This window comes from Podarcis vaucheri (genome assembly GCF_965113315.1).
Source record: "Podarcis vaucheri genome assembly, chromosome: 17".
Taxonomy (NCBI): Eukaryota; Metazoa; Chordata; class Lepidosauria; order Squamata; family Lacertidae; genus Podarcis; species Podarcis vaucheri.
The window spans coordinates 35,418,826-35,443,497 of NC_138755.1; the positions used below are offsets into that span (position 1 = coordinate 35,418,826).

General features: G+C 46.9%; 2 protein-coding genes across 2 annotated transcripts; one reads left to right on the forward strand and one right to left on the reverse strand.

The window, feature by feature from the left end:
* Window positions 1-373: 373 nt before the first annotated feature.
* On the forward strand, window positions 374-2,984 carry FOXE1 (forkhead box E1). The gene has a single exon (XM_082205620.1). It carries the CDS (start codon window positions 864-866, stop codon window positions 1,965-1,967), a length of 1,104 nt encoding a protein of 367 aa, XP_082061746.1. The 5' UTR covers window positions 374-863; the 3' UTR covers window positions 1,968-2,984.
* A 10,241-nt stretch (window positions 2,985-13,225) lies between these two features.
* Window positions 13,226-20,014, reverse strand: HEMGN (hemogen). The gene is made up of 4 exons (XM_082205618.1): window positions 19,806-20,014; window positions 17,435-17,528; window positions 15,776-16,119; window positions 13,226-13,434 (listed from the first exon to the last, which is right to left on the reverse strand). Exons 1-4 carry the CDS (start codon window positions 19,885-19,887, stop codon window positions 13,340-13,342), a joined length of 615 nt encoding a protein of 204 aa, XP_082061744.1. The 5' UTR covers window positions 19,888-20,014; the 3' UTR covers window positions 13,226-13,339.
* Between the last annotated feature and the right edge of the window lie 4,658 nt (window positions 20,015-24,672).

The following is a 24,672-nucleotide window of genomic DNA, read 5'->3' on the forward strand; positions in this document are numbered from 1 at the left end:
CCCGCGGATGACACCTCCCGGCTCCTGCCCTGGGCCAGGCCCCTCCCTCGGCCACCCCTCTCGGCAAAGCCCCGTCGGTCTGCGGCGCCCCCGGCATTCTCAAGAGAGGCTGCTCGGGCAAGCTGCGTCTCCGCCCGTCCCTTTAAGGCACAGCAGCTACAAGGGAGTGCCGGCTGCCCAGGTGCGCAGCGAGCGGCAGGAGGAGGAGGCACAAAAGCGCATCATCCCGGCCGGGACTCACCCTCTGCTTGGGGGGGGGGCTGGGAGGGAAAAGGCGCTTGCATCTCTCCGCGGGAGGGAGCATTAAGTGATACCCGAAAGCGCACCCCGTCGGCTGCTCAGGAAGACACTAGGCGCACACAGCTCCGGGGCAGCCCAGTCTTCTGCGCGGCTATCTCCTCTCCGGCGCCCAAGTCCCACTCTGCCCGAACTTGGGTGGCTCTCTGGGCGGTGGGGCCTCGATCCCAGTCTCCCGACTGCCGGCGCTGCGTTGTTTCAAGGCAGCGCCGCTCGGTTCCAACCGCACGTCCAAGGCAAGCTCTGATCACCGACGCCACCCGCGGTAACAGCGGCCCGCTCCTTTCCAAGGGCGCCAGACGCCGCCGATCCAACCTACCCCAAGTCACCTCTCCAAGGATCGCTCTCCAGCCTTGCCCGCGAGTTTCCCGGCGTCGGCACCTGAGCTCTTCGGACTCCGAAGCCGTCTGGACCCCTGATTGCCCGCAGCCACCGAGGGAGCCTTGGAGACCCTCCATCGGAAGGAGGCCGGGAGCAGCGAGGCTGGCGCGTCCGCATCGCCAAGGCTGCCCGTCGCTTCCTTGGGACCTGCTGCCCCGCCGTCGGTGGCAGGGCCAGAGCCTGGGATGACAGCCGAGAGCCCCCAGCCGTCGACGTGCGCCGCGGGCCAGGCCGACTCCGAAGGCGGCTCGGCGTCCAGGCTCGCCGCTCTCGTTAAGGTGGAGCCGTCGGCGCACGGGGAGGCTTTGGAGCCGGAGCCGTCGGAAGAAGAAGCGGCGGCGGCGGCGGCAGGGGGAGGAGGCCCGCGTCCGGGCGGCCGTCGCAGGAAGCGCCCGGTGCAGCGCGGCAAGCCCCCGTACAGCTACATCGCGCTCATCGCCATGGCCATCGCGCACGCCCCGGAGAGGCGCCTGACGCTGGGCGGCATCTACCGCTTCATCACCGAGCGCTTCCCCTTCTACCGCGACGGGCCGCGCAAGTGGCAGAACAGCATCCGCCACAACCTGACGCTCAACGACTGCTTCGTCAAGGTGCCCCGCGAGCCCGGGCGGCCGGGCAAAGGCAGCTACTGGGCCCTCGACCCGCACGCCCGGGACATGTTCGAGAGCGGCAGCTTCTTGCGGCGCAGGAAGCGCTTCAAGCGCAGCGACCTGTCCACCTACCCGGCCTACATGCACGAGGCGCAGGCCCAGCCCGTCGGGCCGGCCCTCAACGCGCCCTACGCGGCCCCCGCCGCCCTCTGCTACCCGTCGCAGCCGCCCCTCTTCAGCCTGGGCCCGCTCATGGCGCAGCACAGCCCGGAGTTGGCCCACCAGCAGCACAGCCCCGACGTCACCCCTTCCCCTGCCAACGCCTGCTCCTTCGCGGGCACCGCCGCCTACCCCAGCCAGGGCTGCGCGGCGGGGCCTGGCCTGCACAGGCCCCACAATGCCATGCCTTACTCCTACCCGCTCCCCAGCACCCAGCAGCTGCAGGTGAACCAAGGCACCTACTCCCAGAGTGGCGGCGGTGGCGGCAGCCACCTGTTTGGGGCCTCTGCCCGCCTAGGGATGCCCACCTCGCCCACCCTGGGGAACGACGCTATGGATTTCTATGGCAGGATGTCTCCCAGCTCCTACGGTTCTTTGGCTCACGGCTACAACGCCGGCGGGCAGCTTGGTAGTCCGGGGGCCTACCTGCGCCATGCGGCCTATTCCAGCAACATGGAGAGGTTTGTTTCTGCCATCTGAATCCGAGAAGGGACTTGGTTTGGCGGAAGGCAGTGAGATCTGCGGCTGTGCCCGCCTGTTGGTGGCCTGCATTATCGTATCCTAATGCTTCATTGCCATGAGTGCATTACTTTGCGCTGTGGGGTGGGCTGTTGTGGTGTGCATCTGCCCAGTGTGACAGCACCCAGTGAGTAAAGGGCCTCAGAGGATCCGGACAATGGAGAGAGACGTGGTCCGCAGTTCTTGGCTGCCAGAAAGACCTAGGATCTGTGAAGCTTATGCACTATAGGATAGGAAGCTAGTGATATTGGTGGGGCCTGTGTTGTGTTTACCAAGAAGGCAGAGGGAAACCTTTGTAGGCAAGACTGTGAAGTGTGAAAATACAACTTCTTCAAGCCAAAGGAAATGTAAAATATTTGCGTTTCCCCCACCTCTGGGCTTTCCTCTTCCTGTTTGCTTTTGTGGGCTCCTTAGCTTTCCAAAATTATACGCTGCAGCAGTAATTTCAGCCGATCTCACTTTCCAGTCTTTTGGTTTAGCCGGATTACTAGGAAATTATGAAAAGCGACTAGGTGTGTGCTTCATATTCTCAATTCCAGGTTTTCAGTGACTCACAAGCACATTTGGACAAATAAATACACCGTCAATGAATCATACTTCCTTTGGGGTACTTAAGGCAAATGCTCTGTATAGTTCTCTATATAGTTTTCTTGTGGTTTTAGGAATGCAATAAATAACTTTCCCCACAAATTTTGTCAGACAGTTGTTCTGATTGCAGCTGATAACTTTTAGTTGGGTGAAATTTAGTTAGGCAGGCAAGGGAAACCTCAGCGCGCTAATTGTTCAGTGACTTTCTTTAGCCTCGAGTCAGATTTCTTCTGTTTTTCAGGGTTTAGAAATCTGTAATTAACATCCTGTATAGTTAGATGGGAACATGTTTGTTAATTGCTTAAAGATTAGATGTAGGAAAGCTTCCAATCCACTCCCATGTATTCTTCATTCCAGGAAACAAATGCCGTAAAACAAGACAGCTCTTTCCCAGTGGCGTAGCGTGGGGGGTGCAGGGGGGCCCCGGCCGCACCGGGCGCAACATCTGGGGGTTAGGGGGCGCAAATCCACGGGTTAGGGGGCGCAAATTACTTGCCTTGCCCCGGGTGCTGACAACCCACGCTACGCCACTGCTCTTTCCCCATATCCAACATACTTATGGTAGTTTTTCTCTCCTTCCAACTTGGGTTGTTACTTTCTAGAAATGCTTAGTCCAAGTCCAGTGTACTCGTGTTTTAATAACCTCTCTCTTTGTAATACAAAAACCAAAGGGTTTATTGGAAAAGGCACCCTGCAGTCTGCAACAGTTTGCAACCTGAAGAACTAGGCTTTACCTTTAATATTGAAAATGCAGTGGAAGGGTATCCAGTCGCCACCCTCTCACCTGTTTCTTCATTTGGGGAAGAGATGAGTCTAAAAATCATTGAAGGAGTGGGATGGGCAGTGCAGGAACTCCCCAATCGGCCACTGCATCGTTAATGCTAAAGGTAAAGTCGAGTTCTAGAGGTAAATTATCTGACAATCCTAGCTCAAACATGTGCTAACATTATTATTAGAACTGGTGTGGTCATGGATTTAGTGGGCTGAGCACTTTTCAGATACCAGACAAGGACAGAGCCACACGTGCAGGTCAATAATACTAACAGGGTTCCATGCACTGTACCATTTCATATATTGGGTACAGAAATATATGAGTGCTCTCATGTATGTGCGTGTGTGTGTGTGTGTGTGTGTGTGTGTGAGAGAGAGAGAGAGAGAGAGAGAGAGAGAGAGAGTTGTATGTTAAAGACAAGAGTTTCAACTAACTTATTTTTCTACACATAGAGAGTTCTTTACACAGGGAACACTGAAACTTAAAATCCACACGCACACCTGCAGCTTGAAGCGGTAGAATCCTGTGAATTCTGGACCGTGATTCGCATGCAAAGAGCGTATGATCTGCAAGCATTCCTTGGGAGTATTTCTCCTTAAGGGCAAAGGAACTGCCTTGCTGGATCAGTGGAAGGACCATCATTCAGTGGTAGAGCAGAGGTTTTGCGTAAACATGGTCTCAGGTTTGAGCCTTGCTATTCCCAGGCAGGGCTGGAGACACCTCTCTGAAGCCCTGGAGTGGGGCTCCCATTCTGCGTAAACAGTACTAAGGCAGGTGGACCGATTGTCTTAACTGCAGCTGCCTGTGTTTCTATATAGAAAGAGCCACTTGTGTTTGTTGTTATACTGTAGAATATACCGTATTTTTTCACTCTAGAAGACGCACCAGACCACAAGACTGTTTTTGGAGGAGGAAAACAAGAAAAAAACCATTCTGAATCTCAGAAGCCAGAACAGCAAGAGGGATCGCTGCGCAGTGAAAGCAGCAATCCCTCTTACTGTTCTGGCTTCTGGGATACCTGTGCAGCCTGCATTCGCTCCATAAGACGCACACACATTTCCCCTCCTTTTAGGAGGGAAAAAGTGAGTCTTATAGAGCAAAAAATACTGTACTTACAGAATATGAAAGGGCCTTGTAGGAGACCATCTACCTTGCATGTAAAATGTTCCAAGTTCAATCTCCAGTATGAGAAAGACGCCCTGGAGAGCCATAGCCAATGTCGACAATTCTGAGCTAGATGGATCTCTTCTCTGATAAGGCAGCTTCTTAGTTTACACATGTTTCCATATCAGACCAAGAACCATTCTTAAAACAGTGATGAGTTCAAAACCTCTGGGTTTTGGCGAGCAGGGCACGATAAGAGTGATGGCCTTCCTTCGTTCCTGGCACCTGCTGTTCAGAGGTATACGACCAGCCAACATGACTACTTCAATTATGGTGGCAAATAACTATTTGCAAGCTAGTCTTCAGGGAATGTGTTTCCTCAGCAATCCTTTTCTAAAGTTATCCAAGCTACTGACCACTGCCAGCTCTTATGGAACGTGAGTGCCCACCATAAGTTAATTATTGTGCTGCGTGAAGAAGTGCTTTCTTTGGTCTGGCTTCATCCTACTTGCCAATCAGATTCATTGGGTTCTAGTGTTTCAACTGGAATTTTTTTTTTATGTTATTATATACCACTGATTATTTCTTTGTCCATGTGTATAGTGAAGAATGGGTTGCAGTTCCAGATTTCTACGGTGTACCAAAATTCTGAAAACGTTTGTGCCAAAATGCCAGCAGATTCTTTGATATGAATAAAGAACACGCACTGGGCAATTTTGCATATTCTTACAATTTTTACATGCTCTTGGCTATGTGATATGTTTGGGTTTCATTTAATGAATGTTTGGAATTTTTGTTTTGCTCCTTTTTTTGTCATGGACCTAAGGGGGGGGGCATACAAAAGAGCTGCAGAACAAAGGGGAAAGAATTGGATATTCTAACTGAATAAACTCCAGCCCTGAATAGTGGAACCTTCCCTTCAAGTCCTCTTAAGTTTTTGAGCTTTCTGTCAAAAAACAAGCAAAACCACTCTACATGTTCTGTCCCTAACCATAAAGCACATAATCAAGCTTTTTGTTTTATTTTCAAAAAAGTAAAGCTCGTCAGTGGAATCTACAAACATATAAAAACTCTGTAAAAATGCTTTTTTAAAAAACGTTTTGAAAAATACATTGGATTTTGCATAGCTAACTGTCACCATCTAGTGTCACATTTGTATATTGCACTTCACAACACATTTAAAATGTTTTATTTGTAGCTGTATAATTCTGAGTCCCTTGAATCACTGGAGATCCAACCATTTACAGTGCAGCAAATTATTTTTCTAGTTCTCTTCCAAGATGATTTATAAGAATTCTAGGTGATCTTTGAACCAGGTTTGAACAATGAGAGGCACAAATACAAGATGGGGGACACCTGGCTTGAGAGCAGTACATGTGAAAAGGATCTAGGAGTCTTGGTTGACCACAAACTTGACATGAGCCAACAGTGTGACGCGGCAGCTAAAAAAGCCAATGCAATTCTGGGCCTCATCAATAGGAGTATAGCATCTAGATCAAGGGAAGTAATAGTGCCACTGTATTCTGCTCTGGTCAGACCTCACCTGGAGTACTGTGTCCAGTTCTGGGCACCACAGTTCAAGAAGGACACTGACAAACTGGAACGTGTCCAGAGGAGGGCAACCAAAATGGTCAAAGGCCTGGAAACGATGCCTTATGAGGAACGGCTAAGGGAGCTGGGCATGTTTAGCCTGGAGAAGAGGAGGTTAAGGGGTGATATGATAGCCATGTTCAAATATATAAAAGGATGTCACATAGAGGAGGGAGAAAGGTTGTTTTCTGCTGCTCCAGAGAAGCGGACACGGAGCAATGGATCCAAACTACAAGAAAGAAGATTCCACCTAAACATTAGGAAGAACTTCCTGACAGTAAGAGCTGTTTGACAGTGGAATTTGCTGCCAAGGAGTGTGGTGGAGTCTCCTACTTTGGAGGTCTTTAAGCAGAGGCTTGACAACCATATGTCAGGAGTGCTCTGATGGTGTTTCCTGCTTGGAAGGGGGTTGGATTTGATGGCCCTTGTGGTCTCTTCCAACTCTATGATTCTAGAGTGCCGTCTACATTCTACTGAAGTCAGTGGCAGAACTTGCTGGCTTCACGTTCTGGGTTGCATGCACAAAAGTGACAGATCATGGTGGATTGTCTCATTTCCTTTCCACAAATCCAAAATGTTTTGTGACTGGGTGCTTCACAATTCTTCCCCTCCTTTTCTTGCTTTTCCAAGACACCATTGTGTAGGCTGCTTGCAACAGAAGCACATTTAGTCCTTGTAGCAAGGACTCTCAAGAGGTTGCAAACTTCTGGACGCAGCAATAGGAGCACTGGGAGGGCCTTTTATCTGTTTACAGGCAACAGACAGGGTTGGCCAACTTCTACAAACCACTCCATTCTCTAGGGTGGGCAGACTTCAGGTTTCCAGGACCCCCTTTTGCTTTTTACTAGAACCCCTGAGCAACTATAAAGCCTGGTGCAAAAGACATACATTTAGAGCGAATTCTGAGTGCAGGAAATTGTTTTGAGTTGCAGAACGGAACTGAGCTCACAGTCCTTCCAGGGGAAAAAAAAATCTCTTCTTGGTTACTCCTGCCCCACTCTCACACACTGCATTCTTTATTTCGAAAGCATAATTTCGGGAAAATGGGAGTTGTATTCTTATTGCTATTGTTAAACCATTGGGAGTCAGAAATCCTTACTCATCTTCTGCAAGTTATCAGGGTCTTGCGGATATGGGAACAAAATGTAGGTCCCAGCCCATTGTTGCCCGGGACCTTTCCCACTTTAAATGTGGGATCTACATTTCGCTCTGGTGTGGAGCAAGTCCCACTAGATCTAGTAGATCTACCAGTACCTTCTCTCCATTGCTCATCTTCAACCAGGCAAGGGAAGGGAATCTTTCTCAGCTAGAGAGCCACATTCTTTTCTAGGGAAATCTTCCAGAGGCCACATTGCAGGAGCCATAGACAAAAGAAGATATATCTTACAATGGTCATAGCCAGGATTTTTTTCTGGGGGGGAGGCTTTTGTTAGAGGGGGCAGAACCTCAGATTTGTATTGATTTGTGTTGATTTAGGGCAGACAGCTGCCCCCTGCCCCCCCCTTGGCTACACCCATGACTCTTACCTTTGTACAGTAGGCTAGTTATATAGAAATAGAATAGAAAATAGAAATACTATATTGTCACTGTACCACTTGTCTACAGTGAGATTAAACAAGCCCCCCCTCGCCCCCACAATCTCTCAGTCCTTGTTACACTCTGTGTGCTGTCGTACGACCACCAACCCTGAACGTCAGCTGCAATGTTGCTGTCTTCCATTCAGCAGCCTCACGGCCCATGGGTAGAAACTGTTCATTCTACACACCACCTCCATCATCTGTTCAGGTAAGCAAGAAGCATTATCAGAGCAGAAGGACATTCTATCTAGGCAACGCCCCCCAAAAAAAAAACATTAAAAGGAGGGTGCCAATTAGGGCCGTGCGGGATTGTGTGGCCTGAGGAGACTCTCAAGGGCCAGCAAAAAATCCTTGGAGGGTTGCATCCAGTTCCCAGGCCTGAGATTCTCCACCCAACAAGAAGGAAAAAGAGGAATGAAAGAGAACGGGGGAGCCGTGAGCAAGGAAAGATGAGCATAATGAGTTAAAAAGAGTAAAGTTCCATATTGCACGTTAAAGATGGAGCCCAGGTCCAAAATGGCTAGATCTTTGGGGAGCTGAGCAATTTTATCCCCTTCCCACCACGTGTCTCCTGTAATATAGTTGGCATCACCAAGGAGTAAAGACTATCTGGAGGATGTGTGCTCAGATGGTGTAATGAAGATATTCATGGGGGTGGGCTGCTGAGGACCACTTCTGCTTCCTGAAAGATTTCCTCAAGAGGCAAGCTGGCCAATTTGAGTGGGTGGAACTGTGCGTTAAAGGCATGCTTGTGTCTTTTTAATTTTTATTCCAAGTGTATTACTGTAATAGCAAAGGAAAACAAAATGATTAAAGATGGCCTTCGAAAAGTGAGTAGCAGTTTCTACTTTATTACCGTAACTTGTAAACTTTGACTGTATCACACAAACACACATGCCGAGATTTTGGCAAAATACACATTTATTTAAGATGAATTGACCCACGAAAGGCATATGATTAATCAACTAAAATGTCATTCAAATATACGGAAATATATAAAATTGTATTTGTACCTCTGGAAAAACAGCAGATGGTGCTCATTCCACCCTGTTTCAGTAAAAAGCCCAAGAAGGCTTCTCTTCCCTCCAGATTTATAGCTGCTTGCACCTCCTTCTGCTCATATTCACAAAGCAAGCAAAGTAATGGCCTTGTGTTACTTCATAATCTGGCCACAGGGTACCCATCACCACCCCTGTTATATCCAAAGCCACAGGTAAATGGTAAAGGTAAAGGACCCCTGGATGGTTAAGTCCAGTCAAAGGTGACTATGGGGTTGCGGCGCTCATCTCGCTTTCAGGCCGAGGGAGCCGGTGCTTGTCCACAGACAGCTTTCTGGGTCATGTGGCCAGCAGGACGAAACTGCTACTGGTGCTACTGGTACCATGGCAAGTGCCGGAGTGCACAAAAACGCCGTTTACCTTCCCGCTGCAGCGGTACCTAATTATCTACTTGCGCTGGTGTACTTTCGAACTGCTAGGTTGGCAGGAGCTGGGACAGAGCAACGGGAGCTCATTCCGTCATACGGATTCGAACCGCCAACCTTCTGATTGGCAAACCCAAGAAGCTCAGTGGTTTAGAGCACAGCGCCACCCACAGCCACAACACACGGTCCAGTCCTGATGGACCAGATTCTTGTGTCACAAGAACAGTGGAAAGCCCATGACACAATGAACACTGCAACTGAAGATCAGTAGTATCAGGCAAGGGGCTCTTTCTGGGAACTTTGTGTGCCATAACTGATCTCCTGATGAACCTCAACATTCCCTGGAACAAGGTTTGAATACCACTGTTCTAAAGAATCTGGAACTGGTCACAGTCCGAGCCAGTACAGTTCAATAAACTGTGTCATGGGTTCCAGACCTCACTCAGTTTTGTCCCATTGTGCATTTACGTAAATGAGACGAAAACACTAGATGGCATTCTTCTTTCCCATACTGCCCTTCAGCTCAGAAAGGCAAATAGGGTGGTTGTGTGCAGCAGAGAGTTGAATGAGGAAGTAATGTATATTTTTCTGTTTCTTGTCTTCCCCTTTATATCTTTCTTTAACTGGAAAGCAGATGGTACAACCAAAGGGTGTTGTCTACCTGTATGCAGACACACATTTATTTCTCACTAAGGTGGTAACCTATCCTTGGGTTATAATATACCACTTTGGGCTGCTGGTGGGAGCCCACAGGGTGGAATGCTCCTCCACACAAATACAAATAAAAAATGAAAAATCCTGCATACGAAACAGTAGCAAATAGAAGATTAGGCTAGCTTCAGTCTCCCTGACATCTAGTTTCTATGCAGCAGACTATTTTCATTTTCATTTATTCACAGGAGTCCCCACTTACATTCTGGCACAGGTTTCATAGTGGAAAATGGGACTATGCACACTCACAAACAAGGAAATTGGAATCTACTGTATATTTTTGAAAGTGGTTTTGTCTTTCTGCTCGTTTGTTTTCTGTAAGTTTAGACAACTCTCTACGTATCGCCAAATTTGGCATGAGGGTTCCCGAGGTGGAGGTGATGGTGTTCATTGTGTTTGCTCTTCACCCCCCATTTTGAATCAAAATGGCAGATCTTTGGCATGACTTTGCCCGTTTTTCGACATAGTTTCATCTGTCTCTTGTGACAGCACCACCAAACTCCGCAAAGAGGTTCCTGAGGTGGGGATGGGGATCTATGTTGTTGTTTGGGTGGCAGGTGCCATTTTTAATCAAAATGGCAGACTGAAATGTGACTTTGATGTGACCACACCCAAGCTTCGTCATGGGTTTGTGGGATGTGATACTTAAGTAGCAGTCAAGTACAACATTCCTTGTTTTCCTAGAGTGGACATGCAAGGGGATGTTTGGTCCAGCCATTCAAAAACTTCCTGTTTCCTCCTGGCTGGGGCATACTTTCTTTGCATATGACTGTCAGGTGTGCATGCAGGAGCCAGACCCTGTGACCAATAGGACTCTGCAAGACTGGGGCCTTCCTAAGTTTGTTCTGAAGAGGCAAGGCGCGGCCACACAGGTGAGGCCAATTGGTAACTCACAGCACCTGGTGGCAAGAGCCGGGAAGGGATATAAGGTCAGCATTGTCCCTTCAGCTCTTTGCCACAGCAACATGTTCCCTCCCTTTCTGTGTTTGACTCCTTGCTCCTCGGACCCCTGACTTCATTGATCCTTGCTTCTTGATCCCCAGACCCGACTTTGTGACTTCTTGCTCCTTGATCGTCGGACCCTTGGCTTCTTGACTCCCGGCTCTCTGACCCTCGGACTCTTGGCTTTCTGACTCCTGGCTTCTGGACTCCCATTCCTGCTCCCACCCCGCCATCTTGCCCCCAGTCCCAACGTCCCCAGCCGGGACTTCGAGCGCCTGTGAACTGGACTGTGACAGTGACTAGAGGTGGGCATGACCTTACAGTACCTGTGCAGGTACAAAAGCACTAGGCATACAGCACCCTCCCTCTCTTTTCTCTTCGGCTTCCTCCATCATAGGACCACCAGCTTTTTAGCTAGAGATGCTCTGTTGGCTTTCAGCAAACAAAGGGACTACCTCCATATGGGATAGACTCACATGTATATACTTTGTAACTATGTCTGCCTTCAGGGATCCATCTGTGAACTGAATGTGTGAGCAATTTTCTTTTATATACTTTAAACAAGACTGTGGAGTGTTTATTCTTTTAAGGGGGATATAAGAGGAATTGCCAGGAATCTGATAGGGAGGCTTAAACAAGCCTGCTAGCGCAAGTTAGGAAGGAAGTATTAAACAAGATATCCTCTCCTGCATCCTTGAACATTCCAACAGGGATATCGTCACCACCCCTAGCACAAGGGTTCCTGAAGCGGGGTCAGGGTCTTTGTCACTGTTTGGATGTCACTTATCATTTTGAATCAAGGTGGTGGATCAAAACATGACTTTGGATTGACTTCACCTGATTTTTGATGTTGACAGGTCCAAATTGCACAATGTTTTAAAATCACAATATGTTTTGGTTTCTAAAAAATACCTGGGCAGCGCTGGGCACTTTCCACTATTAGGGAATTGTAATGTGTATGGGTTGCTCGTGCGTAAGTTGCCGCCTCTCCAGGCTTTGTTGCCTTGCTAAACCTTTCAGTCTGGGCAGCCCTTCACTTTGTGGCTGCCTCAGTCGCTAGCAGAATCCGTCAGTGGGCGTTTCTTAAATCTTTTCCAACATAAAAGTTGTTTGACACCCAGTCTCCTCCTACTCTCTCTGCACGGAAGTCTTCTGCGCAGGGTGGGCGTGGGTAGCGGAGGACCCATGCTCTCCCCGCTGGTGTCCGGTGAAGAGTCCTGGAGCCCTCTCGCCGATTCCCCCATCAGCCCCTCTATATCCCTGGTGTTGCGCTGATTTGCTTCCCCATCTGCGGAGCTGCCTCTCTCCCTGCTGGGCCCTTCTCCAGCATCATTTGAGAGCCTTCCCTCCGCCTCTAGCTCCGATGTCAGTTCCCTAACAGGAATGAACGAGGGGCATGCAAAGATAAAGTCTCTTTCCAACTCCCTTTTCCTTATCACTTTTCATTTACCCGATCTGACCTGGGGGAGTCTTGCCACCAGACCATTTGAAGGACCCTTTCTCTTCACCTCCTCCATTCATATAGTTTCCCACTGACAAGTTCAGCTGCTCACCCCATCTGCATGATAGGGTGAGCTCCCATTGCTCTATCCCAGTTTCTGCCAACCTAGCAGTTCGAAAGCATACCAGTGCAAGTAGATAAATAGGTACCGCTGTGGCGGGAAGGTAAACATCGTTTCTGTGTGCTCTGGCTTCCATTCTGGTGTTCCAGACGTGGTTAGTCATGCTGGCCACATGACCCAGAAAGCTCTCTGTGGACAAATGCTGGCTTCCTCGGCCTGAAAATGAGATGAGCGTCGCACCCCATAGTCGCCTTTGACAGGACGTAACTGTCCAGGGGTCCTTTACCTTATATATATAAACTGAAGTATTGTGAAAAGTGAAAGAGTGATGAACAGGTCCTGAACAAAACTTCTATATTTAACTATTTTAAAAACACACCGACACAGTTTATATACTGAGATCTGGCTCCTCTGAATGGGGCATGTGGCCATAAGTGGAAATAGGCTTCTTCCCTACTGCAAACAAAATGGCGATGTTGTGCTCAGGTAAGGAGCCAATAGAAATAGGGATGTGGTAGTACCCACATGACAAAACCAGCCACCGGGGCAGATTGTGCTAATAAGCTTCCATGCTAGATGCATAATGTGTTGTTTTTTATTATCAGATTTTCTGCATTATGAGGAAGTCCGGATTAAATGTAGGAAAAGCAAATAAACTCCAGCCTGAAAATAAACTCAACGGAAACAGAGGATGAGAGGGAGAGCTGTTGTGAGCTTGGGACCTTATAGGTTCAGGAAGGCTCTTTCTGAAGATGTGATGCAAGGTGTCTGATGTGAACTCTAATATTTGTAAGTAATCCAAATACTAAAAATGCAGTTAAGTGTCTGTTGTCCTGACTGAGGAAGCCAAACTCAGGTCGTGCTGGCTCCAGAACTTCTAATCTCATGGGGAAATTGGAAGCATGTAACAGAACTACTGAGGGTTTCAGGGATTATGACTTCCAAGGAAATTGCAGAAAGGTGACAGCAGCAAAGGCCGCCGGCTTTTATTGCTCACACAAGAATAGCAGGTATCATGTATTCTAACAGTGTTTCAAGTTGAACAGTGGAAAAATTACTGCCAATTAAAGCAAGCCATAGAACTTTTGTTCCAAATGATCATTTTCCACGGACTGAGGAATTTCTCCTGGTTCTTCTGATCTTGGTGTCTCCTCTGGTTCTGAAAAGGAAGAAAACCTTAAGTTATAAAGGTTTCTGTTTGGTTGAGGCAGTCCCAGCAATAATCAACACAACAATGGCGTAGGGTGGGGGTTGGGGCCACAGGGACAGTTGCCCCGGGTGCAAAATTGTTAGAGGGCGCAAAAATTCAACACTTGGTGCTGCCTCAGTACAACTGCGTACTTCTGGCCGCTATTGAAAATGGCTTCTCCATGCAAACAAGGAAGTGACCTCTCCAGACGATGGAACGACTCTTCTTATCTCTGTGGCTGCAACCTCCTGGGTGACGTGGAAGCCACTAGGCAGTTGAATGTGCATGCGTACTTCGTCCATTTCCTTTCCACCCACCCCCTCTGTGCAGCCCCGGGCACTGGCAACCCACGCTATGCAACTGCAACACAATAATATCTAGTACTCACAGTAACTACTAGTTACGGCAAAACAAAAGGCTGATGGCTAACATAACAATTTGTCTTGATCAAACATATGGGCCGGATTCTACAAATGATCCCCGTTAGCAGAAGCCAATACAAGAGCTTCTGCTGGCACAACAGGGTATTTTGCCCTTTCTCTCCCCCACCCCAGCAAGCCCTCCCCATAGCTTGAGGGGGCAGGAATCAGGGGAACCCCCAAACAGTAGCATGGAGATTGTTCTTCCTGACGAGCTAAAATGCTTGCGCTGCAAGAACGCTCCCCTGAGCACTATGTTGCATTCATCCCTATGGCCCCAATCTAGCTAAATTTTACACTCTCCCTGTAAGTTATTAAGGTTTCTTCATTATTTTTCATTACCTGTAACAACATCAACAATTCATATTAGCAGGTATGAAGGGGAAGAATATGGAGAATAATTAGAGCAAAAACTATTTGTATTCTCCCTTTGTATAACAAAAAGCAATTCAGAGGCCAGGAGGCTTCCAATAATTAAATCACGTTGTTGTTTCAGATAACTGCTTAGCTTTAGATTGCCTCTGTTGGGGCAATCTAGGCAGTTTCTAAAACAAAGCAGCGAATAGTTACAGTACTTTTATTCAGTGTTCCTGCAGCTTTATGATCCAGGAGGTTGGGGCAAAGCAATGGATTTGTGCTATGTGTTAGGGCCGATTCAGTTCCAGCAGTAAAGCTGGAGCAACGACTGAATCCTTATTTGATCCAACTAGTGAGCCCTGAGATAGTTACTGGGGTAAGCAGAGGTAACAAAATGCCTCCACTGTTGGAGGCAGCACGCCTCTGAATACCAATTTCTGGTATTGCAGGTGGGGAGAGTGCTTTGTCCAAACTGGAGCAAAATGTGGATTCACATCACTGTGTCTTCTCATTCATGTAGGGGTGTACACACGACTCCAGCCCATCCCAGTGTTGTCCCACATCACTATCCCTTTAAATGCAGGGCTTTTCCTCCAACCTCTGTTGGAGATGTGGTGGAGAAATAGGAACAACAATACACATGTGGTGGAGGTGTGAGGAAATTAAGAAATTTTGGATAGTAGTACATGAAGAACTAAAGATGCTGAAAATATCAATAACAAAGAAACCAGAGACATAGTTCCTTGGATTGATAGATGAAGAGATACCACGGGGGGGATTATTCTATATGCAAGTACAGCTGCTAAAATAGTGATTGCTGCTTGGTGGAAGTCACAAACTATACCCACAGAGGAATGGATTTGTAAACTAAATTAATATTTAATTTTGGCAAAATTAACTTCTATAATAAGAAATCAGTTGAATCAAAAATTTAAAAAGGAGTGGAAATGTTTTGATGAATATATGGCAAAATATTGCTCAAAAAAAGACACACTAATATGCCTAGATTAAAATGTGAAGTACTGGATGGAAGGAAAATTAGTAAGGAAAGATAATAAGAATATATAGATGATTTGAGAAGATTGTAGAATGCAAAGATTATTGTAAATTGTATAATGTGGAGGAAATCGAGTGGGGGCGGAGGGAAGTGGGAGGAAGGAGAAAAGAAGAATATGATGGATTGAGGAAATATAAATGTAAATGTATGGGGAAGAAATGGTGTTGGCTTTGGTACATCTGTATTGTGATGTAATATGTGAAAACCAAAAAATAAAATAAAATGCAGGGCTTTTCCGAATCAGAGAAATCCTACATTTAAAACTGAGAAAGGGCTGTCCCACCCAGACCAAAGGATGGAGTCCACATTTGTTCTAGTGTGGACCAGTCCAAGTCCCTTAAAAAAGAAGAAATCTGAATGAATATGCATCAAAACAACCAGTGATGTCTAACGGCTCTGCAAACAAATCGGGGAGAATGATCAACAAACAGGTCATCAGGAAGCACACATTCATCCTTACAGATTGCAGGATCCTTACCCATGGAGAAAACAGCACTTCCGGCTGGGGTTGCACCAGCTGTTTCCTGCTGAGTGCACAGCTCCTCAGCAGCACTCGCAAGGGGGACTCCTTCCGCCAGTTCCTTCTGAGTATATAGTTCTCCAGCTTCCAGAAAAGGGATAGAAGACTTCGCTGGGAGATCTAGGCTCTTCTGGGCCACCTCCTCCAATTTAGTCACCTGTAGCTCAGGCTTTTCTTCCTCCACCACTGTTTCCCGCTGAGGTTCTTCCTGTGGCTCTGGAGCCTGCTGCTGGCCTCTGCCCCTGCCCCTGCCTCTCCGGGCCCCTCTTCCCCTTCCTGTTGGCTTGCTCCTCTTCTGCTCCCTGTAGTACACAAAAGGCATTTTGGTATAAAGGGATCTGATGGATTGCTTTGAAGGGCCCTGCTTGCAAGGATGTTCACGAGAATCAGTGGTGGGCTGCTTTTGAAATTCTGCCTTTCATTTTTAACAACAGGTTGGCTTCCGTGATGATGGTTCAGTGAGAGCACAGGGGGGAAAGGACAGAATTTAATCTAGGGTGAGGGATGCAGCCGCTGAGTATCCCAGGACCAAAATACATTCAGTTGCAGCTGAATAGGAAGCATTAGCCCAGGAGTATATATGATGATGGGATGCAGGTGGAGCTGTGGGTTAAACCACAGAGCCTAGGACTTGCCGATCAGAAGGTCAGCGGTTCGAATCCCCGCGACGGGGTGAGCTCCCATTGCTTGGTCCCTACTCCTGCCAACCTAGCAGTTCGAAAACATGTCAAAGTGCAAGTAGATAAATAGGTACCACTCTGGTGGGAAGGTAAAAGGCGTTTCCGTGCGCTGCTCTGGTTCGCCAGAAGCGGCTTAGTCATGCTGGCCACATGACCTGGAAGCGGTACACCGGCTCCCTTGGCCAATAAAGCAAGATGAGCACCCTAACCCCAGAGTCGGCCACGACTGGACCTAATGATCAGGGGTCCCTTTACCTTTACCTATATATGATAATTATATTAATCTTCTTATATCTGATAGTGTGGTGGTTTGTTTGATTTTTCGGTTATTTGTTTGTTTGATTGTATGTTTGTTTACTTGTATGTACGTCTGTTTTTCATAAATGTATTTATTTTAAATTAATAAAGATATATTTAATAATAAAAAGGAAGTATTAGCCCGCAGGAGGGAGTGGTTGGCAGCTGAACCTTGTTGCTAATCCCTTCCCCTACAAACTATTCCCCCACTCCCAAAACTTCCCCTTAACTACTCCCCTCTACAGCCCAAGGGACCCAATTTCTGAAAGATAAACACAAGTCTAGGATAATAGTGCAAATAACTGCAGTCCTGTACAGACAAGACCACTGGACTAACATTACACATAGCTGAGGTATAGCGTGGTTTTTAAGTCCAACAAGCCTTTAGCCTTAAATTTCAAATACATGCTTGAAAGCATGCAGGCAATGTCTAGTGCAGGGCTTCCCAAAGTTGGGTCTCCAGCTATTATTGGACTACAATTCCCATCATCCCTGACCACTGGTCCTGTTGTATTCCAAAAAGAGCTGGAGACCCAAGTCTGAGAAACCCTGGCATAGTGACATCTCAGAAACTAAAGGGGCAGTTGAATAAAATTTATAGTGGTCAGACAATGTCACCACTGTCATCCTCCTAATTTACCTCAGGACCCACTGGTGAGTGTTTTTTTCTTCCGCCTCGGCTTTCCTTTTTCTGAGAAGCTCTCGGTCTCTCAAATGGCGTGTGACAGCAACCTCTGCAAGAGCAAAGAAGCAAGTAGAGGAAGAGACGACGCCAGGAGGAAATAGAATCCGATGAGATGGTTGCAAGAATAGAGGATGGTGCCACCACCAAGAGAACCCTTTCAGCCTGAGTGTCGGGTTAGGAAGATGAACAGAAAAGTCCTGTTCATATAATGGATGTTTGCAGTCAATGTGCATTGGGGGTGGGTGGGACTTCAGCAGCAGGCCCCACCCCCAACACACGGGTGGCACTGTGGCCTAAACCACTGAGCCTCTTGGGCTTGCCAATCAGAAGGTTGGTGGCTCGAATCTGCATGAAGGGGCGAGCTCCCATTGCTCTATCCCAGTTTCTGCCAACCTAGCAGTTCGAAAGCACGCCAGTGCAAGTAGATAAATAGGTACCGCTGTGGCAGGAAGGTAAATGGCATTTCCGTGCACTTTGGCTTCTGTCACTGTGTTCCATTGTGCCAGAAGCAGCTTAGCCATGCTGGCCACATGACCTGGAAAGCTGTCTGTGGACAAACGCCATCTCCCTCGGCCTGTAAGCGAGATGAGTGCTGCCCCCCATAGTCACCTTTGACTGGACTTAACCATCCAGGGGTCCTTTACCTTTACCTTATACCCACTTGGCCACATGAATAGATATTAGGAGTGCATAGAAGCTTTATTTGAGCATTCAGATCCTATCCCCCATCCGTGAACTGGAGGAAAAAATAGGAAGCCTCCAGAGACTCCTTGTACCATTTGCATACCCTCCAACATTTCTCTGATGAAAATAGGGTTGCCCAATCAATCAATCCATCAATCCACTGCCTATTTGACTGGTTTGCCCCAGCCACTCTGGGCAGCTTCCAATATATATAAAAACATAATAAAACATTAAACAATAAAAAACCCTATACAGGGCTGCCTTCAGATGTCTTCTAAAAGTTGTATAGTTACTTATCTCCTTGACATCTGATGGGAGGGCTTTCCACAGGGTGGGTGCCACTACCAAGAAGGCCCTCTGCCTCCCTGTGGCTACACTTTTCACAGAAGGCCCTTGGTGCTGGATCTCAGCGTCCTGGCTGAATGGGCAGGGGTGGAGATGCTCCTTCAGGTATACGTTTAGGGCTTTAAATTGAATTCAACACTTTGAATTGTGCTCGGAAACGTACTGGGAGTCAATGGAGCCCTTGTCCTATCCTGAGCACCCAGCTTCAGAAATATGTAGTCAAAACCTGGCAAAGGCTAAATTGGGTATCTGGTTCAAGCGATGGCAGTCATGATAGATCATTGCACTTCACCTTCCTGTCCCTTGGGTCTAACTTCCTATTGTATGGTGAAACCTGGTGGACACAACTGAAACAAATTCACTCCCACACCTCATCCAATTAGGTCACCATGATACATACCATGTCAGCATGTTCATCCAGGATCAAATTTTGGATAATGTATGCTGCACCATTAACTATCCTTGCATTCAGCAGCAAAACTTTAAAGCCTCAGGCAGCCATACAAGTTACCAGGAGGTTGTTATTAGGCAGATAGCCCATAAGGCAGAGTCACCATGGGGCTATGCCTCTTCTGATGTCCCTGCACCCACAGTTTTTCAAACACCCGTTTCCTGGGGTTCTGTGCTGCTGAGATAAATTTGTCCTCCATTCAGATATGCAACTTTGAGTGAAGACAAATGTGTCATTAAGAGTGGAACTGACCAGAACAAACAGGTTTTCTGGGTAGAGTATGTGTTCAGTAACCTTATATCACACTTCAGTTGTGTACACGGACTATACCTTTAGAACACTCAAAGAATCCCGGTCACTCTAGTTTTCCCCTCATGGAGTTACAATTCCCAGTAGCCCTCAACAAACCACAATGCCCAGAATTCTTTGAGGGGGGAAATGTCTTTTGAACGTGCTTTAACCGTAACATTGTGAATGCAGCCTTAAAAAAACCATGGTATTTATATTTTCAGGTTTTTAAAGACTGTGAAGAAGGGGATGAAATCTGAACAATCCTGCTGCACTTGTGCATGTAATCCCTATGCATGCCTCCTCAAAAGTAAGCCCCCACTGAGCTCCATGGGACTTACTCCCAGGTAACTGAATATAGGAATGCAGCCTAAGAAAATTTGGGAAAGACATATCCCCAACATTTCCCCCCCCCAAAGGTAAAAAATAGGAACAGTTTTATCAGAGACACGTGCCAGAAAAATAGGTGCAGCCCGTTAAATAGGGTCTACTGGAGAGAAGGTAATTTTAACAGAATTGGATTAGAATATTCCCCTTTCCCAGAATAATATTTGTTACCTGGAACTGCATAGTCCTCCGCTGCGACCACTGGCTGCTGTGGATTTTCAGAATAGGAATGGTCCTTTTCTAAGCTCTCCATTTGCAGTTTCTTAATTTATAAATATATATGAAAAAGAGCTTAATTCCAACATAGAATCATCTGACACATGTACCGCTTTAGTGCTAAATGAAGAGTTTCAGGAAAAAAGAAAAACTACACGCCCAGAGTATCTTATCTGCTCCGGACACTGGTATGTTAATACTTCTTTTCCTTATCATGCTGCAAAGGTGTTTAGATTCACGCTCATAGCTCATGGCATAGCTCTGCCAAAGCATTAACATGCCCCTCCTGACAAACATTGCGTTTTCAAAAAGACATACTGTTTGCAATGTATTTTTATTGATTTAGGGGGGCAGCTGCCCCTCCCTGCCTCCCCTTTGCTACACCCACGGATGAGATGTTGTTTGGGAGTGAATCAACCTACCCATCTCCCCCTCCAAAAAACAACAACAAAAGAGGACACCAATTTTTATTTTAAAAATTATGTTTGATGGAAATTGATACATACAGTATATATTTAGTAACAGAAAGGAGGAAATACTTTCTAGGACAGGGTAAATAGAAAACTTGCTATATAAGTAGTGCAGGGCTGTGCCTTAGGTATTTAATTGACAATGCATACGGTACATTAAAAGCATAAATTCACAAGCATACTTCACTACATAAAAAAGGAAGAATCTCACCATAGGAAAAAGTATAATAAAGTAGACCTTTGTGTTACAAAAAGATCTGAAACATGAATGGGCCACATCAGACTAAAAGTATGTGCAATGGCACCATACTGACATTCCCCGATTCACAAATTTCTGGTCATTTTTTTAAAATGTAAATGTTTGCAGCTACCTTTCAAAGGTCCTTCTACATCAGTATTTCGACTTCTCTCCCCCCCCCCCCGGTCCCTTGGGCACCTCCCTTGTGCTCAAGATAGATTATTCTGCTGTTCTGCAAAGGTGGGGCAGACTTTACAAGTCACAGTGGTAGATGGGGCAGCTGCAAAGGGAGTTCTGTACATCTCCTGCTTTCTCTGATATGCAGAATGAAGGCACAGCATTCACAGTGGAAGCTTGCAAAAATTAAAAAGGAATCCCAAACAGCCCATTATTGCACCAGACACAGACTCTCCCTCTCTGTAGGCTCCCCCAAACAACCTTACTACGGAGCATTTATTATGATTTGCTTGCACAATGCTTACAGTGTTGTTAGATTATATCCAGTTTGTAAGTGAACATTCATTCCAATTTGTTTGCGGGGGTGTTTATATGACGAGCATCTAGCCTGCTTTTATCCTGATTTGATTGTGGGGTGTTTATACGTCTTCCTGTTCTTTTGTTCATCCCACACTTTTCAATACATTTCCCCATCACTTGCCAAACCTTCTTATTCTTTTTTTAATGTGGATTTGTTATGTGGTTGGTGGAGGACCTTTTTCACCCTGCAACACCTTCTGCTAGCCCACATGCTAGCCACAGTGGGGCCAGGAACAAAAGCAGGGGGCAATGAATGTACATTTTACCTTTGTACTGTAGGCTAGTTTCTGCACACGCTTGAACATCTCTCTCTAGCCTTCATCCAGGCAAGCAAGACTGGGGAGGGACATGACCTGGTAGGCGTTTGAGGAAAGTGGGTGAGGAGAGGCCAGAAAGAGAAGCTTAGACACCAGGACAAAAGTTGTCTTTTCCACATTCAGGGATAGAATGCCTCAAGAGACAGTGGAGTGTGTCTGCAGGGGTGAAGTCAAACCACTGTGTTAGCAGCACCAAAGTGAGCTCCCTGGGGTTCCAGACTGTATACGGAGATCCTGGGCTGCCCAGGCAACAAGACCCTCCTCTTGCCCTCACTGATGTGGTTCTAAGGAAAGCAGAGCAATACGTTTGGCAGCAGCTTGGCTGCAGGGGTTGCCAGTAGTAGTACAAGGTGCCACCCAACCATCTTAGGGACTCCACTTGGGATTGGTGTAGGGGTTACTCCTTAATCTTTTTTCTCCTGAAAATATCCCAGAAGACAGTGGAGGTTTAGGATCAGTTTTTTCCTTCTCCCAGGCTGACAAGCCCCATCTGCCCACCGCTTCCCTCTACATCTATGGCATATGCAGAAACTGCCTTCTTGGCTATTGGACTCATTATTAGTCTCATTCACTCAATCTGCTGGAACCTGTCTTCGCATGCAGGGGAAATCCCTAACTGACCGAGGGTTTGAAACCCATTGGCTACCTTCACCTGGTTTAGCCAGCCAGTCGAAGCCATTCATGGTGTGTGGCTGCTATCACATCCTGACAGCTTCTAGGAGCCACAGGGGAGAGGTGAGTGTAGGGTGGGGACCAAACTACCCCAGAAGGAGCATGGCGTGTCCCACAGCAGAGGTACTACCCCCCCAACACCCCATACAACCCACAGAGCACTGTAATCTACTTTAATTGTACAAACCTACATTTCCCAGTATGTACTTAAACCCCTCTCACAAAAGACTGATAGCCTAGGGCTCTCCTGTACAGGAGAGTCGAAAGTTCAGTTGTTCATCCTAGGAACTGAGGAGGATGTACAATTCATTTGAAGCACCATTAAAAGTGTCAGTCGCTATTCATATTCACATGAAGGCCTGCCTGGCACATTTGGAAGCACTCAGAGCAAGAGTGACCAAATTCTCATTACAGTCTGCTGAAGGCTGATAATACATTATGACCGTGACTCAGCAAAATAATCAAAGATGACAGCTCAAACTAGATAACTTTCCCCCCTTCCAGCCTATGGAACAAAAAAAAGGGCACTTTGCCTGCTACAAAGTGACAGAAATTATCACTGAACCCTATTCACAACCCCACTCCAGTCACTTGCAGTTCCCAAACCAGGTGGGTGTTGAGCTTTGTGGGTGGACCCTAAAAGCTGCTTGCAGGGCAATACAGTACTGGCAGGGAAGAACTGGCAGGGAGGGAAAGGCCATGGCCGTAGCTGGGGGGGGGGTAGCTGTTTTTTTTGCCCCGGGTGAAGCCTCCAGAGGGGCGTCACTGAGGCTTCCAGCCTGTGTGCCAAACTGGGTCTTTGACCTGGGTGAAATAAAGCCCTGTTTCGTCCTGACAAATGATCAGTTTTTTAGTTCTTAAACTCTGCACGTGCTCAAGTATCTCTCATTGCTGTAAAATAGAACCCAGTTTGCTTAACTCCATTAGGTTGTGCCTTTGGTGAACATAGAAAATGCAACTCTTACTTTTAACAGAGGAAGCTTTTTTCTACATAGATCAGGTGGGCAGTGACCCAAGATAGGATATTTTTCTGTTGTTCAGCTCCAACTATGAAATTCTCCCCCAAAAGAAGCATCAAATTCCCCCTTCACCCTGGCTATTGGTGGACAGTTGCTGGGATATATATATTTTTTTTAAAAAGCTTTTTAATACTGCTGCCCTTATTGTTTAATGATGTAGTAGACAAATTGTGTATTTTTTGATATTTTCAGAGCTCAACTATTGGATGGCACAGCTCCCTTTCTCTGCCACCTTCCAGTACATGCTATTTCTCCCTTGCAACACCAGTAACAGCAGACCTACCTAGAGAAATCCTTGTAACAGCCTTGGCTGTTTCCCTTCATTAAACAGAATACTGTGCCATATCATTCTGTAGCACGAGCATCCCCTGCTGGTGAAACAGGGGTACTGTGATAGAGCAAGGTTTCTCTGGGGGCTAAGGTAGGCAGAACCCATCTGTGGGCCTTAGTGCCATAGCCTGCCCACTGCCTCCTTCCTTGCTTGCCATGCCTTTCGGCTGGGTTAATGCCAGCACCAGCAACTCCTTGCATGCTGAGTAAAGGTGGCAGGGAGACAGAGAAGACCCAGGGAAGGCAGGCAGGCAGGCCTCTGAGGGGAAAGGGATAGAGATGCTGAAGGATATTAGTGCAGTACAGTAAAATAAAAGTTTAATATATGTTAATATTATTTAGTTAAACTGGGAATACAAAGGAAGGGGATAAGAGAAGAAAGCTGCTATTGGAGGAAGAAGTGAATGTAAAAGGACCAGTGAGGAGGGGTGAAAGAAACCGGCAGGTTGTGCAGATAAAGGACAAGAGCAATAACCCTCTCACTAATGTAAGGGAAGGTCTTGTGAACTGCAGAGCGTGTCATGGACTAGTTTATATTATTTGCAGAATTACTGCTGGCAACAGACCTCCTAAGGAGTCCCCCTTCCTCCAAAAACAGCAGTCAGCACTTTGGAAACCTGGTTGCTGACCTCTAATTTATCTTTCTATTTTATCTCTTAACTTTCTCCTTCACAGCCCGGTAGTCAAGGCTCCTCTGGTACCTGCAAAATAAGAATGCAGGTAAGAGCAATGTTTGAGAGCAGGACAGTGAATATCAGTACCAGTGGTTTTGAATTCATGGCAAGGGCGGACAGATACCTGCACAATCTTTGGTAGGTGTGCAAAACTAGAATTTCAGCTGGTGCTGCGTTTGGTTTGGGTTTCAACTCGTGCATGACAAGCTGCACTTGCCAAAACACACAAACCCTTCTTCGATTTGACTTTTAAATCACAGGAGCCCTGATCTATTAAAAATAAACACACACACCACTCTGATATTGAGCTGACCCTGCTTCTGTTCACAGCTAGAAGTACCCCCTGCTTTAAACTCTGTGAACACAAATGAAAAAATAAAGGATTAGGCTGCCTACCAAATATCTGGGGAGCAACAAAAGGAAGACTATTGTCTTCATGTACTGCTTGTGGATGCAACTAGTTGACTGTGTGAGAAACATGTTGGGCTACACACACCTTTAATCCAGCAGTGCTCATCTCATGTTCTTAGGAGGACAGCAGTTAACACTGTACCCAAAACCCCAC

Bases quoted from the DNA above. Each gene is read 5' to 3' on its own strand.
- FOXE1 (XM_082205620.1), top strand. From the start codon at position 864: ATGACAGCCGAGAGCCCCCAGCCGTCGACGTGCGCCGCGGGCCAGGCC.
- HEMGN (XM_082205618.1), bottom strand. From the start codon at position 19,887: ATGGAGAGCTTAGAAAAGGACCATTCCTATTCTGAAAATCCACAGCAG. The intron at 17,529-19,805 runs GTAACAAATATT...TTGCTCTTGCAG, and splicing joins GGAGGACTATGCAGTTCCAG to AGGTTGCTGTCACACGCCAT. The intron at 16,120-17,434 runs GTAAATTAGGAG...TGTGTACTACAG, and splicing joins ACTCACCAGTGGGTCCTGAG to GGAGCAGAAGAGGAGCAAGC.